This window comes from Olea europaea, chromosome 7 (assembly GCF_002742605.1).
Source record: "Olea europaea var. sylvestris chromosome 7, O_europaea_v1, whole genome shotgun sequence".
Classification (NCBI taxonomy): domain Eukaryota; kingdom Viridiplantae; phylum Streptophyta; class Magnoliopsida; order Lamiales; family Oleaceae; genus Olea; species Olea europaea.
The window spans coordinates 6544016-6562548 of NC_036243.1; the positions used below are offsets into that span (position 1 = coordinate 6544016).

General features: G+C 32.6%; 1 protein-coding gene across 1 annotated transcript in view; it reads left to right on the forward strand.

Moving 5' to 3' along the window:
- The first annotated feature begins 11061 nt into the window (after positions 1 to 11061).
- Positions 11062 to 18533, forward strand: part of LOC111397825 (protein SABRE) — a 47711-nt gene continuing 40239 nt past the window's right edge. Inside the window, exons 1-5 of the mRNA XM_023024801.1 lie at positions 11062 to 11537; positions 14256 to 14352; positions 14825 to 14877; positions 15097 to 15402; positions 18205 to 18427. Of these exons, the coding sequence (XP_022880569.1) occupies positions 11467 to 11537; positions 14256 to 14352; positions 14825 to 14877; positions 15097 to 15402; positions 18205 to 18427 (750 nt within the window). The 5' untranslated portion in view covers positions 11062 to 11466. The remainder of the gene's footprint in view (positions 11538 to 14255; positions 14353 to 14824; positions 14878 to 15096; positions 15403 to 18204; positions 18428 to 18533) is intronic.

The window sequence follows — 18533 nt, forward strand, 5'->3', positions numbered from 1 at the left end:
AGGGGAATGTTTTCAAGAAATTTAAAGTCGAAATACATTGATACTAGGAACTTGTTTGTACCCTCCTCCTCGACTTTGTAATTGTTTTCCAATACATTCTAGATCTCTTTAGCTGAAGTGGTGTTCGTGTAGAGATCATATAACCGGTCTCATTGTGCATCAAAAATGCAATATCTACAAATTATTTCATCATCTTCATACTTTTGTCTTTCAGCTTGTATTGCATTCGAACCTTCTTCTAGAAAAAAAAAAAAAAAAAAAAAAAAGGAATGGTGGGAGAAGAGAAAAAATGAAGTAGCAAGTACATCGAAAAATACCGAAATAAGGCTTGTATGCGTAATCTCTGTCTTAAAACGATATTTGCCCCTCTAGAATTGATTTTGTACTTAAAAGACACCAAAGTGAAATGGTTCGTAGGATTGAATAAGTTTTGAAGAAGAAAACACTTAAATACTATGTTTTTCTTCCAAAATTTGAAGAACACTTTAAGAAGTTTGAACATAGAAATGAACTGGATCAAAGTACTATAATATGGTTTTGGGAAATGCTTGGTGTACAGAAAGGGATTCACAAAACTCTTCCAGAGTACTTATAAAATGGGGTGGGTAGAATTTTTTATTTTTTATTTTATTTTTTGCAATATATTTTATCGCATGGGAGTGGACTCCTTGTGAGTATTTTGGAGGGGTCCCCAGTACAATTGGAATAATCATATGATTTTTGATTGATGATTATATAATTGAAATCTATCATCTATTTATAAATTTTAGGAAATCTATCACCTAACAAATTTCAATTCATCATACATGAAATAGTGATATCCTTACATGAAAAGTTGAGTATTTTCATAAAAAGTCTATATGAATCAAACTAGAAAACCAGCCTATCGATTTATTTTAGCCCCATGTGCAAACAGTACGTGCGTATGGCAAGTGAAATTTTGCACATGTTTTTTCAAAGGAAAAATTTCATAAGTAAGAGATTAAGTATAGCATATTTCAAAATTAAGAAAACAAATTTCAAACTTCAAAAATTAGATTTTTATTAAAATTTATTTATGATTTAATTAATTAAACGTATTTTGCAGATCTATACAATTTGGTGACAAATTAACAATTTAATTACTAACTTATTATTTTTTGGTCACAAATCAAAAAATTTATGTCACAAATTATTTTACTATCACAATTCAAAAATTTTGCATGTCACAGTTTGTTTATTGGTCACAAATCAAAAAATTAATTAGTTAGATTAATTTTTAGTCACAACTTATCAACTTAATGGTCACAACTTATTTCTCGGTCAGAAATCATAGGTCACATATTATTTTTCAGTTACGAATAAATTTTTTTATAGGTTCACAAATTATTCATTGGTCACATAATCAAAACTTTTATTGGTCACAACTCATATATTCATTGCAAATTTTAGATTAATTGGTCACGATTAATTTTTCCATCACAACTTAATCAATTATAAGTCACAATCACAATTTTTAGGTCACATATTATAAATTTGTCATGGTCATAGATTCGACCACACATTATTTACTGATTACAAATTAACAGTTTACTGATCCTAAAATAATTGGTCACAAACACTCTTTTCCACCCATTGCAACACCGCCAACCACCATCTCCACAAATCCACCACCATCGCTAGCTTAGCTAGCACCAAAATCATACAAATCCCCAACACCACCAAAAGACAAACGACCACCACTACTCTAACAAAAAAAAACCACCTTCACCACCACCTACACTACCGCACCACCACCACACCATCACCACCACCACCATTGGAAAATCATATCCATCCACACCTAACAAATTAGAAACACACCTTTGCTCACTCAAACCTCACTTGGCCACCACCGCAACCCCACCACTGAATCACCACCACCACAGTAACGTTCACCAAGAAAAACACCCTAAACTCAACAAAATCGTCACCAAAATAATAGAAATAATAAAAATAAAAATCACCCAACCATCAAATTGCCACCACCACAGCAATGCCTATACCACTACCAAACCATCACCTAATGCCTGTGCCATCACCATCATCACCACCTATAACAACACCACCGCAACCCACCACTGAATCACCACCACTACTGCAACATTCACAACACAATCAATCACCACCAAAACACCCGAAACTCTGGTAAAGGTATAGATCTGATGAAGAAATCATAGTCCACTTCGTGCGAAGTTGGCATGCGATGCACCGCTTCATGTTCTGACAGAGTCGTTTCCTGTAGAGAGAGAGAAACGAGAATGTCGAGAGAGACTTTTGCCAGATTGGTGAGAATAGAGATAGGGAATTGATGGTAAAATAATGTAGGGTTTAATTTGTGTAGGTAAATTAATTAATTAATTTTTAAATATATTAATTAACAAAAAGAAATCTAATTTTTCAAAGAGTAAACTTTGTATATGATTTACGAAATGGAAGATTTAAATGTATTAGATTGTACAATTTCCACTTTCGGTAAATTAAACCCTACATTATTTCACCCTCAATTCCCTTTCTCTATTCTAACCAATCTGCCAGAAGTCTCTCTCTCTCTCTCTCTCTCTCTCTCTCTGTGCTGGAAAACGACTCTGTCAAAACGCAAGGTCTCTCTCTCTCTCTCTCTCTCTCTCTCTCTCTCTCTCTCTGTGCTGGAAAACGACTCTGTCAGAACGCAAGGTGGAGCATCGCGTGCCACTGCCGCACGAAGTGGACGGTAATTTCTTCATCCAATCTATACCTTTACCAAAGTTTCGGGTGTTTTGTTGGTGGTTGATTGTGTTGTGAATGTTGTAGTGGTGGGTTGCGGTGTTGTTGTTATAGGTAGTGATGGTGGTGGCATAGGCATTGGGTGACGGTTTGGTGGTGGCACAGGCATTGCGATGTGGTGGTGATTCGGTAATTGGGCGAATATTATTTTAATAAAGAATATATGGTTGAAATGAAGAGAGAGAAAAATGCATTTTGAAAAAAATGGGTACCCAACGGGGCCTAAGTTGTTAGAGAGAGTATATTTATTTTGACAAATAGATTGCAGGAGAGATGCGAAAATGAACCACTTATAATTAAAACTATTACACTCTACTCTAGTGATTATCATAGTCTCATTTCACTCATTTGCTGGTACAGTGGGGGGGGGGGGGGGGGGGGTGGTGGGGTTTTTTTTTTTTTTTTTTTTTTGTTAGAGTAGTGGTGTCATTTATGTTTGGATGTTTTGGTGCTGGTGAAGCTGGCGGTGACGGTGGATTTGGCGAGGTGGTGGTTGGCGGTGTTGCAGTAGGTGGAAAATAGTGTTTGTGAACAATTATTTTATGATCAGTAAACTGTTAATTCGAAATCAGTAAATAATATGTGACCGAATCTGTGATCGTGACTAAATTTATAATACGTGACTTAAAAATTGTAATTATGACTTACAATTGATTAAGTTGTGATCGAAAAATTAATTGTGATCAATTAATCTAAAATTTGCGATGAATATCTGAGTTGTGACTAATAAAAGTTTTGATTTTGTGACCAATGAATAATTTGTGACCTATAAAAATTTTTGATTTGTAATTGAGAAATAAGTCGTGACCATTAAATTGATAAGTTGTGATTAAAAATTAATCCGTGACTAAATTAATTTTTTGATTTGTAATCGATGAACAAACTGTGACATGCAAAATTTTTTAATTGATATCGTAAAATAATTTGTGACATAAAATTTTTGATTTGTGACCAAAAAATAATAAGTTAGTAATTAAATTGTTAATTCGAGAACAAATTGTATAAATCTGTGAAATATATTTAGTTAATGAAATAATTAATTAAATAATAAAATCATAAATAAATTTTAATAAAAATCTGATTTTTTGAAGTTTGAAATTTGTTTTCTTAATTTTGAAATATGCTATATTTAATATCTTACTTATGAAATTTTCCTTTTGAAAAATGGCACCCATGTATGCAAGGGCTAGAATTTGCTTCCTAATTCAATTCAGTAAATTTAGGCCATTTCATCTGGTTTATTAGGCCCATTGTTTATTTTTGAACAATTTATAACAACTAGTTTTCCACCGTGCAATACACGGACTATGTCATTTTTTAGGTAATATTAACGCTTCAAAATATTTATTCATTTCTCTCAACAAATCTACAAATTTGATTAATTGTTTAAAATGATAATTGAAAATATAATCTTCATATATGACACACACTCTGCATCATCATATATTATTATTAATTGATAATATACACGAGTGTACTTGAGAGTTCAAGTTAAATCCAAAAGAGTTCATATTTGTCCAAAATAATCGATACACGTGAGATACTCAAAAAAAGAACTACCAAAAAATATATATATAATATCTTTTGAATACACATGTTAGATGAACGTTTAACTATTTTCGCTATTCATTTAAATTATTTGATGTATCTATATAGGGTTGGCAATGGTTCAGTTATGGGTCAGTTCGGCTAAAACCATAACCGCACCACCAATTTTTTGACCATATCATAACCGCACCATAATCACGTAAATCGGTTCGGCACGGTTCGGTTCGATTAATAACCACGAAAATAAATTATTTTTTATATGTTCATCCATTAAATTGATATTAAACAATTTACTAAAAAAGTCAATGAAAACAAAAACACAATATTTTCAAACGAAAATGCAAACATTATCAAACAATATTCCAAATGAAAATGCAAACATTATCCCAATTTTCAATTGCAAAATACAAATTTAACAAATAATATTATAAATATAACAATACTAAACTTTTCTTTCATTCTTAATTGTTGTGCATCAAAGTTACTTGATTCATTCTTCCCTACAAGTCTTACTAGCACAGATCATCATTCAAAATTGATTCATATATAGTAAATAAGAAATGTAAGTAGGAAAACAACGATACTACATATTCTAAAATGGTCTTAATTAAGATTTAAATAAAAAAATGTACCTCTTCGTCAGCTTCTTTCTTGCTAAACGTTGCACAAACTCTAGAGTATGAAAAATGAGTAGAATTTTCTACACGCAATAGAAAAAATTTTCAATAAAGGAAGTGTATAAATAACAAATATAAAACAATAAATCTTACCATGAATATCAGTCCAAAGCCAATTCTAAGCACACGTGAAAGCTTCTAAAGTCTTAGGGTGACGCCTATTTCTATATGTACTCACAAATCTACCACGTGTACTAAACGCTGACTCGGATGCCACAGTAGATACTAGAATGGCTAATAAATCTCTTGCAACCTTCTGTAAAATCGGATATTTTATTGAATTTACTTGGATATTTTATTGAATTTACTTTCCACCATGTCAATAAATCAAAACCATCCATCCTTGGCAATACGTCTAGAAAAACATCGAAATCTGTTTTTACATGATCAGCAGTAATAGAATGACTAACAAATGTAACAAATTTTGGAGGCGACGAAAACTTGGACCATGGAGGCAGTGGAGCCATGCGTGAGTTTGTGATTTTTGGAGAATAGGGTTTGCATTTATATACTGTCATACTAATGCTATTATTATGGATTAATGGTAAGTGGATTGGTCGGTTGAGTCAGGTAGATGTAATAGGGGGATTTTGTTTTGGTCTAGATAGAAAAGTCGTGTGAAGCCCAATAATCAATTCAATTGTGTGTTTTTTCTTTTTTGCTCCTTTTTTTTAGTGGGTAATCGGTTCGATTTCGATTCGACGGCGTAAATACTATACCCGCACCACCACGAACCGGTTCATTAAAATCAAAACCATATCTGCCCCATTTCACCATCGATTCGATTTTTTTTACACAATTCGGTTCGATTAACTGCGATTTTTGATTTTGATGGTTCAAATTGTCATCCCTATATCTATGATATAGTTCTCGAAATGAGTTTCGAGAGAATATAGAAGATTTATGCATTCGACCAACGTACAATCGTCGATGAATTTTTAAAATTAGCTTATTATCGAAATTCTTAATTTTTTAAATGATGTCTTTTTTGACATTAAAAAAATTAAAAGTTTATTTGGAAATTTTCTAAATGATGTAAAAAAATTTATTAGATTATTTAAAAAATTAATTGATCGAAACGAAAAAGTAACAATAAGAGAAAAAATTCCTAAAAATGACCGAATTTCTTTTATATATAAATTTTTTTCAGATATTAAAATAATCGAGATGAAAAATTAGTTGGCTTCAATTTTGTATTGCTATAATTAAAATGTATTTTTTGGAGATAGGATAAATGCTTCCTCGATCCATGGATTAAAAACACAAATTAGTAGAGCTTATAATTTATATATCAAATATTATTTTATTTTGAGTGGTTATTTTACATATAAAGGACTTATTTGATGAGAACTATATTCAATATAATTAAATCGTTTTATTAATTGATTTTTTTTTGTTTAATATCCAATTGATTTAATGAAATGTTTTTTACTTACATGTAATATTATTTTATGGAAGATTCTACGATTGAAAATACAAGAGAGAGAAAAAAAGATTTAATGGAGCCAAATACAAGCTGAGTCACAGTATAATATTTTGTCACTTAAATGGGGTTGAGATTTTTATTTAATCACTCAACTTTTATATATTTGAATTTAATTCTCCAAAATTTATATACATCTAAAATATTTAATATCGTCAAATAAATAAAAAATCGACATCTTTTCGATTGAGTATTAAATTTTTTCAACATTGTTTTAAATTTTACTTTGATTTATCGCAACTATTTTTAAGAAGTAAACAATATACATGACTCAACATACTTCGTGTCACGTTATGAAGGTAAAATAGATTTGTATAAAAAAATAAATATCAATCACCAAGAAAAAAGAGGAAAAAATTATTACGACAATGCTCCGTGATGCACGGAGCAATTTGCTCCATGGCGCATTTTTTTTTATATTTAAATGATGCTTAGTGTCAATTTTTTTTTTGTTTTTTTTCATTGGGCGATTGATTTTTTTTTGTGTCAATTTTTTTCAATTTTTTCACTGGGCGATTTATTTAGTTTTTTTATTTATTTAAAAAAATCTACCATAAATCTTCTATATTATCTCGAAGTTTATTTTAAAAACTATAACATAGACACATCGAATGATCTAAATGAATATCAAAAATAATTAAATGTACATCAAACGTGTGTGTTAAAAAATATGTATAACTCGTCATTTTTTCTTTAAAAAAATCAATTATTTTATTAATGTTTATTATTTTTTCTCGACAATTTTCTCAATATAATTTATATAATTTTCTTGAATTTTTTTTTTATGTATATGAAATCAACTATTTTTTTAAAAATTTTCTTTTTGGACATAAAAATTCAAATTATGCAAAATAGGAAATCAAACCTTTTAGGTAGCATACTATTTTTGACTTTTTGTTATTTCTATACATACAAAAAGGCCATTAGACCCTTAATGTGAGAGTTACTGTGTAAGTGAGTTGAGGTTAAAATGGAAAACATCTAAATACATCCTGAATGAACAGTAACCAGCTAGTTCGCTCTTTTACGACAATAGTGCTAGTGAGTAGTTGATAGTGATTTATGGATGGTATATGATTGAATTAATAGGGAGCTACAGTAAATGACTTGTTTAAGTCAACAATGGAAACCAACAAAGCATTCGCATTAATTTTATTTATGTGTAGTAAATAATTAAAGCCTCTTTTCAGTGGAAATGATGTTGAACGGGTTTAGCTACAGTAGGGAGCCAATTTAATGTGAACGCTCCGCCTCAAGATGAATAGTAATGTTGGCATCCTCTCTTTTAAAGTAAAGGGGGATTAGAATCTAGGTGACATATAAGTTGAAAACCTTTTGATTTATATGACATTAATATCTAATAATTAGATACTCAAACATGAAATTGGTCTCTACCACCCAATAATATTATTAGGTACTTATTGTAATTCATAAATATACCAGAATATATCTACTACAAAACTAAACATGCAAACATAATATTAAATACGAACCTATCGTTGTCTGAAAAGTAATGTGAAAATAATTCTAGGCGATTGAATTCACAATCTCTCATTAAAATAATTTAGTCTCCTAGTGCTCAGTTATAAGTAATTGGCTTCTAAGATATAACGAAATTCATTCCAAGAAGTAGCACCCCAATCACATAGGAACCCACAATTATAAATTTTGCCTTCGTAATAAATTTTGGCAGAATGGAATTTTCACACAAGTTAGAGGTTTATTCTAAAGAAAATAGAGGGAGTAAAATAAATTTTATTGTGTAAAACCACTTCATTGAATGCCATAAATATTACTTTTGTCTGTGGCTTGGCCCTTTAATTTGTTTTATGAAAAGGTGTAAAAAGAAAGGGAGCAACTTTTAGAACAAAAGACAAAACTCTTAGATCAAAAACTTTTAATTTGAAAGACATAATCATTAAATACGTATTTATAAATTTCTTCATTTCAAAATGAGATTATAATTTCTTTACTCAACACTTTCAATTTCCAAAAAATTTATTTATTTTTAAAATAAAAAAATCGCATATAAAAGTATGCATATGAAACATAAATCTGCATAGCAAATAGAAATTTTGACGAGCGTATCTGATAAGCTGATTGTGTTTTTTTAGCCCATGTTTAATGGGGATTGAAATCTCTCTCTCCCTCTCTCTCTTTTTTATAAGTAAATATTGATAGAAGTTGATGAAATGCGTAGTCGAAAAATTGTGAATTCCATAAAATGTGTGATTAAAATTAATTATTAATTTTGACTTATATGAAAATCTAGAGCTTGCTTGAGACCCTCCCTTTTTTTGGGTATAAAATACATTTTGAAATAGTAGATTAATGAAAAATATATGGTTAAATAATAGGAAAAAGTTTTGAGTTCATGTGCAATATTATTTTATCGAATAATGTATGATGGAAAAGGATAGAGTGAAACATTTATTTTGAAAAAAATGAGGGTCAAACAAGGGTGTGGATTTTAACTGTTACCAAACAATGGCATGATCTAGATGGAGTTCCAGATATTTCCATTTGTCAAAGGTTTATTCCATAGGTAGAGAGGAACTCTCTAGATTAGACACATGGGATGAACCTCATTTGATTAAAATATTGTCCGAAAAATTCCACCTGCCCCTCGTATTGTATCGAATTTGGAGGGGGTTCTGTACACCCCTCTCTGTACATGTAGCCTCTCTCTTTGCCAAATTACCTTAATAGAGTCTTTGTCAGGTTAAAATAAAGATAAATTTTTTAAAACATGGTCTATTTTGCTTAAGTAGCATTTTTAACAACCTATTGGGGGGAAAATATAGGAGATACTCTTAGGCTATTGCTTTTCATTTTCCCTTTATTCTCCAATTATATGTTACTTTAATTTATTTTAAGGATTATGTAAATATTAGACCCAATGCTCATTGGTTTATCAGTCACGTGCAGTGCCAATTAACTTTAACGACATTTCTAATGAAAATTTTATTGGAAGACAATGGCTGCCATTAAAGAAAGATTGGAGATATTGTTGGCAAGAAATTAAGATTGAAAGTAAAAGTGTAAAAACGTGGAAAGGTTGAATATGGTGGTCGCACTTTTCCCTTTCCCTTTCCCTTTCTTTTTATTTTTTATTTTTGTTTCTCTCAATTTTCTTTGTATGTAGTTATTGTCATTCAAAATTTTATGATAAAATTGTCTCTTGGTTAAACATAATTCTAATTTGAAATTAAACTATGAGCAAAGACGAGGTTTCATCCCATAGTACAATAATCTTTAATCAAACTAAACTTCTATTCCAAAATGAATTGAGGGAAATTTGCAGCAGAGTGCATTCTCAAACCTTGTGATCATAGCACCTACATCACAAACCTTTTAAAAATGTGCATCTAGAAGACCTTTGGACGGTTTGTGTTCCAATAATTGTTCGTTGACCAAGACTCAAGTGTTTGAATTTAGAAAAAGAAAAAAAACGCAAAATGGCAACTCTATATCTTTTCACCCATCTTTATTCCGTCAATCTCTTTCTCCATTTTCATTCTCACCCATCCCATGGAGAAAAAAATATATTATCAAAAGGAACAACGATGAATGGTGTAGACCCAATAGAAAACGATGCCCGACATCATCGAAACTAAGGCCCAACGGGAATAACGGTGAATGGTAAAGACTATTGATAGTTGATTGAAGTTACGGAATAAACGAATTCAGTGATGCATTGGTCTTTAAAGTGGACATGATGGCAATGGTTGTTGGAGGTGGCAATACCCTTTTGTGCTCTGGTATTTGTAAGGCCACCTTTTTAGTCTTGATTTCATTGCGGAGGAAATAAGATTTGCCATCGAGCAAGTTCAAAATCTAAAATTTTTGTTTGGATATAGGTTAGTTGTGAAACTAAATCTGATTGTGGTGGGGTGGGAGAGTGATGGCGCCGCAACAACAACGGAAGTGAATGGAGGCGAAGGCGACGACGACATCGGTGGCAGGAGATGGTGAAGCTCCATATTTTTTTTTGTAATTTTTTATTTTGTTTGTCAATTATTAAGTCTTTTCTCATTTTAATTACTTTAAGTGAAAAATATTAAAAGATTCTTTAACTTTTAAAATAGGTCAAACGCTGGACTCTAGGTCATCTATGATCGTTTGGACAAAATTCATCTAGAGATCATTTGATCGCACATTCATTAAAAGGTTTGAGTTGCAGGTGCTAATATTAGAATATTTAAGACTTGATTATACATTTTTTGAAAAATTGGAAATCTCTAAAATAAATTTTCCATAAAATTTCGAACAAAAACAAGATATCGAATAAAATGGAACTTTATTAATCCTTGTTTAATTTATTAACTGTATTATCTTGATTACTTTTACAAAATCTCTTGACATTTTTTCGATGAAAATTAAAAAATAAAAATAAAATAAAATAAGGAGCTCCAATCCCCAAAAGAGAACAAGCGACGGGTCAGTTTCATTCAACTTTAAACGAGGACGTTTCTTGAGCTTTCCCTAGAAAACCAACCGGTCGCTATTTTAATCCAAAAAAACCGAATTAAAAAAAAAAAAAGAAAAAGAAAAAAGAAACACACAAAAGGTTCCCGTACACCGACGCACACAAGATTTTAGTCCTCTGGGCTTCTTCGGATTTGCCATTACAATGCAATTTCTCTTTGATTATTCCTTCAAGCATATATCCCGGATCGACCCCTTGTTCAAATTCTTTATTATTTTACTGTGTATTTATTAATTCTCTCTATTTTTCTCCTACAATCACGCCCTTTCCACATCTCTCTGATCATTTCCTTCACTCTCTCTGTCTTTCTGTTCCACATAACTGAATGCTTGATTCTTCAGCTACTTTGATAGCGTCTCGAATTCTTAGATATAATTTCCATTTTTTTATGGGTTTTTTAATTCTGTTCTGATGATATGATGATGTGCAAGGATTTGGTGTTGTACAGGTGAATTCAGGGAAGATTGACCTTTCTTCAATTCAGAATGGGGGCCTCTCCGGCCAACTTCTTGTTTGGATTCTTGTTTTCGTCCATCGTGCTATGGCTTATTTTCATGTAAGTTGTTGAGAATTCAGTTTTGACTTTTGTACTTGTATACGTGTGCTGATCATGTGAATTTCAGCAGGTATGTCGATTTCTTGTTTTGGTAAACTGATGTGATGTGTAGTTTAGAGTTAAAATTGAGCTTGCAAATGTAAGATGATTATCATTGTACATATATTAGTTAGGGAAGTAAGTAAAAATTGGTAATGCCTGACCAATCTCATTCCACAAGAGCAAGTTACGGCCATTGAGCCATATTGTGCTATCCCTTAGATATGAACATCAAGTTTCAGTAGTCGAAACTTGCTCTACTCCTTTATAAAATAAATGAAGAAATAATAAAAAAACTCTCTAACAATGTTGAACGCAAATGGAAGTCGAGAAATGGAAAAATCTTTACTCCTTCAGCTCAGTTTATACACCTGTTGGTTAACAACGCATGCCTTCAGTAATCTCTGTCTATATTTTTTTTACTTGTATTTAGTCATCATCAGGTTCATCAGTTCATTTATTTGACATCTCAGCCACTGTCAAGTCTCAATTTCGTAATGGACCATTTGACAGTGAAGTGAATGGTGCGATTGGTTTCTCCTTGCATTTGCAAGCTTCCTGTACTTCGCTTTTACATTATTACTACTTTTACAGATTCAATTATCTCCCTTTCCTTTCCTTTCCTTCAAAGATTAGCGAAATTTAATTGCCCAACAATGAAATTTTCCTTGAAGTAACTTATAATGCGGGATTTCATTTTTAATATCTTTTGATCATCGAAGTTTTTTATGCATCAGCTCCTCACTCATTGGAATTAAAGAAATACATTCTTTTCTCCCTTCCACTTATGTTATTATTATTATTATTATTTTGTTTTTTGAAAGGCCCTTCCACTTATGTTCAAATAGTGAAAATTGTGCTTCCTGTTAGCAGTGCCTTTAAATGGATGAAAAAGGCCCCCAGTGTTCACAGAACCCCTGGCTAGTACCATGGTACCCCTTAGTGGCTGGAAAAATGGGCAACTAATAACTAAAATAATATGAAATAAAGACAAATGTACACCTAAAAAGAGCTCGTCTAGATCCCAATGATCCAATTTCAACTATTGCTCAAGAACACATCACTTGGCACAATCTAATTTCAACTCAAGTAATCCTAACTTTTGAAGCTAGTAGAGTACTTTACTGACTTATGAATGAGGTTCAGAGGATGCCTGGTGATAGCACCAAAGAGAGAATGAATGGAAAATTTAGTACTTATCTCTCTTCCCATAACTATGATCTCAATTCTCAATTTTAGTAGAAACCCATCTTATACATAAGCAATGTCTTCTTATATTTAATATTCTGAGTGCTAGAAAGAAGCTATATTTCAATGAATGTCAATTATTAATTCTTTTTTCATTTTAATTATTTTAATCGAAAAATGTTAAGAGACTCTATAATCCTTTTTAAAAATGGGTCAAATGCTTGACTCTAGGTCAACTATAGGTCATTTGGACAGAAACCATTTAGAGGTTCTTCGATTGTGCATTCATTAAAAGGTTTGAGATGTATGTTCTAAGATTAGAAAGTTCGAGACTTGACTGCACAATTTTGAAAGGTGTGAAAATAAATTTCAATGAATGTCAGTGTGAAGAATGCTAGCGATGATCAAGAGTACAATAGCTATTTTATTTGCCATCATGAATCATAATTAGTGGATCAACCTAGCACTGAAATATTTTATATAGAACAGTAACTGCAGATGTTAGATTATGTGCATCAATATGTTTGAATAATTCTCTATCTAATTGAGACGACATATGCTTTATATAAGGAAGAATTTCCATGAAACTAAATGTTGAGTGAAAATTAGGATACAAATGGAGTAAACAATTATAGCTCCTGTTATGGCTACTTTACTCAAGTCTTGGACCTCCTCGCTTTATTACTGTTATTTTATCATCTAGGAGATATTTGCTTTTTCAAAAATGAAAAAAAGGATCTGATACATGAATCATTTTCCTTCTTTCTATATATCTATGGAAATATCTAATCAATTCAAATCTTTCTTAACCGCAACCACAACAAACCATGTTATTTTGATCTACCTCTCCTTCTTCTAACCTATTCTGACTAATAGAGGTGTATATCGGTTCAAACAAACGGATCTGTGTGTTTTTCATCGTTTATTTTTATTTCTTTTATTTCCCTTTTTTTTTTCTAAAAGATGCAACTAGAGATAAAGGTAGAGATGAAAAGCAATTAGAATTATCAGTTTATTAATTGTGATCTACAATGTAAATTTGTTTTCAAAGCCTCACAACAAGATGTATCACTATAGTTTAAGCACATTCAACACTTGTTCTTGTCTAGACAACTTTAGTGAAGACCATGCCCTACAGAAGACATTAGCTTATCAATTTTTCTGTCTTTGGGAACGCCAGACCTTCAAGGTACTTATGCAAATCCTAAATCCTAAATTAAATTTGGGATTCTCAAGCCCAATCATACCCAATCATACTATTAGTAGTCTTCCCTTATGCTTAAAAATCCTTTTGACTGTCTGACATTCACTAAAAGGCTTATTGTGGTGGAAAACTCTCAGAAGAAACCTATCACTTTCTATTAGTCTGTGTCACTGCCCTCATTGCCTTTTATTTATTTACTTAATCTTTTGTGTTAAGAAGTGTAAATTGCACTAGTTCTACTTTCTATCTTGGTTTCAGATTGCTCATGGTGTATTATCTTGTTTCAGGTTTGCTTCCAGGCTGTTGGCTTGGATCCTCAGCCGTGTTTTGGGAGCATCAGTTGGATTTCGTGTTGGTGGATGGAAATGTTTGAGAGATGTTGTTGTGAAAAAAAAAAAAAAAGGGGAACTTAATCCTACCACTATATCAATTCCTAGTTAAATTAAGAATATAAAAATAAATAGAAAATAAGTTAAAGTAGATTTTGTATTGTATAATTGAATTTCTATTCCAGAAATCTTTTCCTCAAGTTAGCATCGATATCACACATGTCCAAGTTGAATAACAAAATAATTGTTTGAGAGAGCAAAGTATTTGTCTTCACGTGCTTCTACATCTGAGATTCCTTTATCATTAGTTGTTTGTTGCTGGAAATATTATGTGTACGTGATAATCTTTTTTTTTTGCATTTCATTTTTCCTCGTGTTCCTCGTTCTCTTGATGAATTTATTTTCATGACATGGTTAATCCCAATACTTGCTATAGCATTAATCTAAATAAAACTAAGACAGTAGAGAGAGCAGAAGGGACAAAAATTATAAAATATATGAAATATTATACTTTGAAACACTTGCAGTGCAGGAAGAAAAGGGAAAAAGCCTTGTATAAGCCATATATTTTGTTATTCAAGTATTTGTGTAACTGCATATATAGCACTGATTATCTTATCAGCTTAGATTAAAACCCATTGTGATGAAAAGTTAGAATATATTACTATACCATTGTACTCCATTTATTTTCTTCTTTTAAATGACAAAATCATAAAGTGTGCTCCTTAATGAGTTTCACTATAAGTATCTGTGATTTCAATTGCTTTTGGTTCTTACCGATTGATTCTTTTATCATGAGTTATCATTTGTTTGATACCCTGTCAACTAATACTGGATGGTTCACTTTAACACTGCAGACACCAAAAGCCACTTTGGATGTCAAAGAGCTGAGGGTAGATATATCTAAAGATGCTGGATCTGAGGCGGGATTGTCTGTAAAGCTGCAGCTTGTTCCAATTATTGTTTTCTTGGGTGAATCACGAGTGACCTATGATCTATCAGTAACCTCTGGTGGATGTTTCTCTTCTAACCATATGAAAGAAAGGGTGTGTGCTCCTTTCAGCTGCGAAGAATTCTCTCTCTTGTGCGAGCTTGGTCATGATAGGTAGGTTTTGTGTTACACTCGTTTCCATGAATATTTTGTAACTCATTTGAAGAAATGAGATATAACAGATAATAACAACAACAACGAAGTAAGCCCTTTTCCCAATAATGGGGTCAGGACATAAATCGTTTCCGCCACTTGGTTCAATTCATTGCTAGAGATTTTCTAGAAGGTCTATAAAGCATATAAACCCTTATCTAGTCCACACGCCATGATGGTTTTGTTCTCTTTCTCTGGGCATGTTTTATGGTAATCACGACAGTCTTTTGAGCATAAATCTCTTTAGATGCACGCAAAATATGTACAACTTTCAAGTTGCCCTGCCTCTAATTATCATCAGTTGGCAACACCTCCATTTGTTGGTGCATATTCTCATTTCTTTCTTAATATAGTATGACTAGACATATATCTTAGCATCCTCATATCTCACATCTGCTACCTTCATCGTATAGACATCAAATTCCGAGAAATCCAGAATTAATAAAAATGGGCTATCCGAGCCAAATCCTGTTGATGTAGCACTGTATAGCTAACACTAGAATATGAATATCTACGAGGACCTCCATCTCTTGTATCCTGTCCTTTAATAGCTCAACGCTTAGTGCCATGAAGTATGCAGGTCTAATCACTGTTCTGTAAAACTAGCTATTAACTTTACAGGTCTTAAAAGTATACTGTATGCATTTCAGACAATATTTCATAAAAGCCGTGGGAACTGAGTTTTTAATTTTTTCATGATTGATAAAGAAAGATCCTGTGCTATGTCTGGGACTTTGGGGGTTTTCCTTCTCTATGTTACTAACAATAACTATATTCAAATTTGGACTTAATTAGTTTTTGCAGTTAGATAATTTTATTAATCAAATGATAATATAGAGGAAGTATATTATCAACTTAAACAAGAAAGAAATGACATGAGGTTAGGCAGCCATTCTATATGATTAGTAGCCGCATCATTAAATCAAGTATACAAGATTAGATAAAACAATTCTCTGATATGCTCTGTTGTCTGTATGTGGTCTTCAAAACAATGGCTATTTATTTCTTTCCATACACACAATACGATGCATCCCGAAATAAGATCCCATACAAGCTTATTATCCCCATCACGAAGTTTTCTCCTCCATGCTCGTAATATGCCTTCTATACACGTAGATAACACCCAATCTATACGTTGAGAAGCCAGAATATCATTGTACAGCTAGCGAACACTATCATAATGAATGAACAAGTGGTCAGTCGTCTCCCCTATCTGTCTTACATTGCCACACCATCTTCCAGGGGGATGAATTTTTCAAAGGTCCCAGCATGGATCTAAAATAAGTAAGAACTGAAAAAATACCATCATGTGTCAACGTTTACCTGTTACAATCACCCTCTCCTACCCGGATGTGTGCATCATGCAAGAAGGTAAAAAACAACGCATAATCATCCAATTCCTAATCCTGTAAACCCATCTCAAAAACAATGTCCAGCTGTAGCTTTCATTGTGTATGGCTCATACATCATTGACCATAGTAGAATGCTCCAAAGCAATGCGATGCAAAGTAAGAAACCACATCTTTAGTAGAGATGGTAAAATAACTCCCCTTGAATGGGGCCAAAAAAACTCGCCTCGATGGGTTGGCAGGATCGGTTTTGCCCATCTCGGTCGAGGGCCGAAGTGGGGATGCCCCGCCCTGAACCCACCCCATGAAGAAGTTAAAAAAAATTAATGTTAATTTGAGCATATTTGCTTTGAATTTAAAATTTTTGAATTTGTATTTTATTCTTTAATAATAGCTTAACTCGAAATTTTGAAAATGTAAATATAAAAAAAAAAAAATGGGGCAAGCCACCTCCATGCCTCGCCCCTCCTGGCGTGGTCGCCCCGCCCCAAATCCACACCACTGCCGTCTCTAATCTTTAGCAGTCTCCACACAGCAATCATCTCAAAATCTGATTTTATTACCTTTCCCCACCATATAAGTCAATTTATCTTGAAAGTCACTCCATCCTCGTCGTATATATCTCCACAAACTCGCTCCATAAGAACTAGGTCCTCGATCGAGCACCAACCCTACTCCAACACACCATACTTTGCTCCTATGATTTCTCTAAGTGCAAGGGAAGCAGGGAGGGATTTTGGGGTATGAATCAGCAACTCTAGCAGTTATGTGTGTCAGTTGTTTATCTTTTTTATATTTTTAGGGCTCATTGAGTACCAGTATTGAATTTATACATGCTACTTAGACACACTTCAATCCCTGCCAAAATTACGTTCACGAAGGAGGTATGCTCTAGACATACTTTAATCTGGACTAACAGACCTAACATTGGCTGGTATACGAGTGGGAATAGATTTAGTTCAAAAACCTTATCATTCTGTTGGCGGCTCAATGCTGTTCTATAGAATTATCAGATGAAGATGGGGAAATGAGTCTTTTTCTAGAATTACCAGCTTAATTGGCACACCCCCTTCAGAAGACTCAAAAAGTACTCTGTGGGGCTGAGCCCAAATGTGTTTACCACTTTGTTCCTCATTCGTCTTCTCTTCTATGAAGTAAATATAGCCCAAAGCGATTGGAGAGTTCCATAATTCATGATGGAAAGTGTATTAGAATGGGGAAGTGTTTCAGAATATGTTCCTTGATCTTATTGGGTTCACTTTTGTCGATCAGATTATGGTTCTTGATCTGTTTAATTTCGGCTTTTCTATTTCAGCATCTTGAAAGTTGTATAGCCTAACTAAATATAGAAAAGAGAGAGGACTTTTGCTGGTGATTCATTCAATTTCTTTTCACCTTCTTTCTGTTGATGCAGGGAAGCAGGCGTTGTTGTTAAAAAGCTGGATGCTACAAGTGGAGAAGTCTGTGTAAATCTAAATGAGAAATTACTTTACAAAGAAAAGGGCCCACCTGACACCTCTTCACTGCCTTCCTTTGAAGTTCTACCTACAAACAGCGAAGCTGCATCTATTAAAAAACCACAGAAAAAGCCAGCTTTTTCTGCTATAACTAAATACACCTCTCTATTCCCAGAAAAGGTTGGTTTTCTTTGATTTTCTATGGAGGTACTATTCATTTTTATCACCTTGCTTATTATTGTCATTGATGTTTGTTATACATAATTTCTTGGTCTATTTAGTGGAC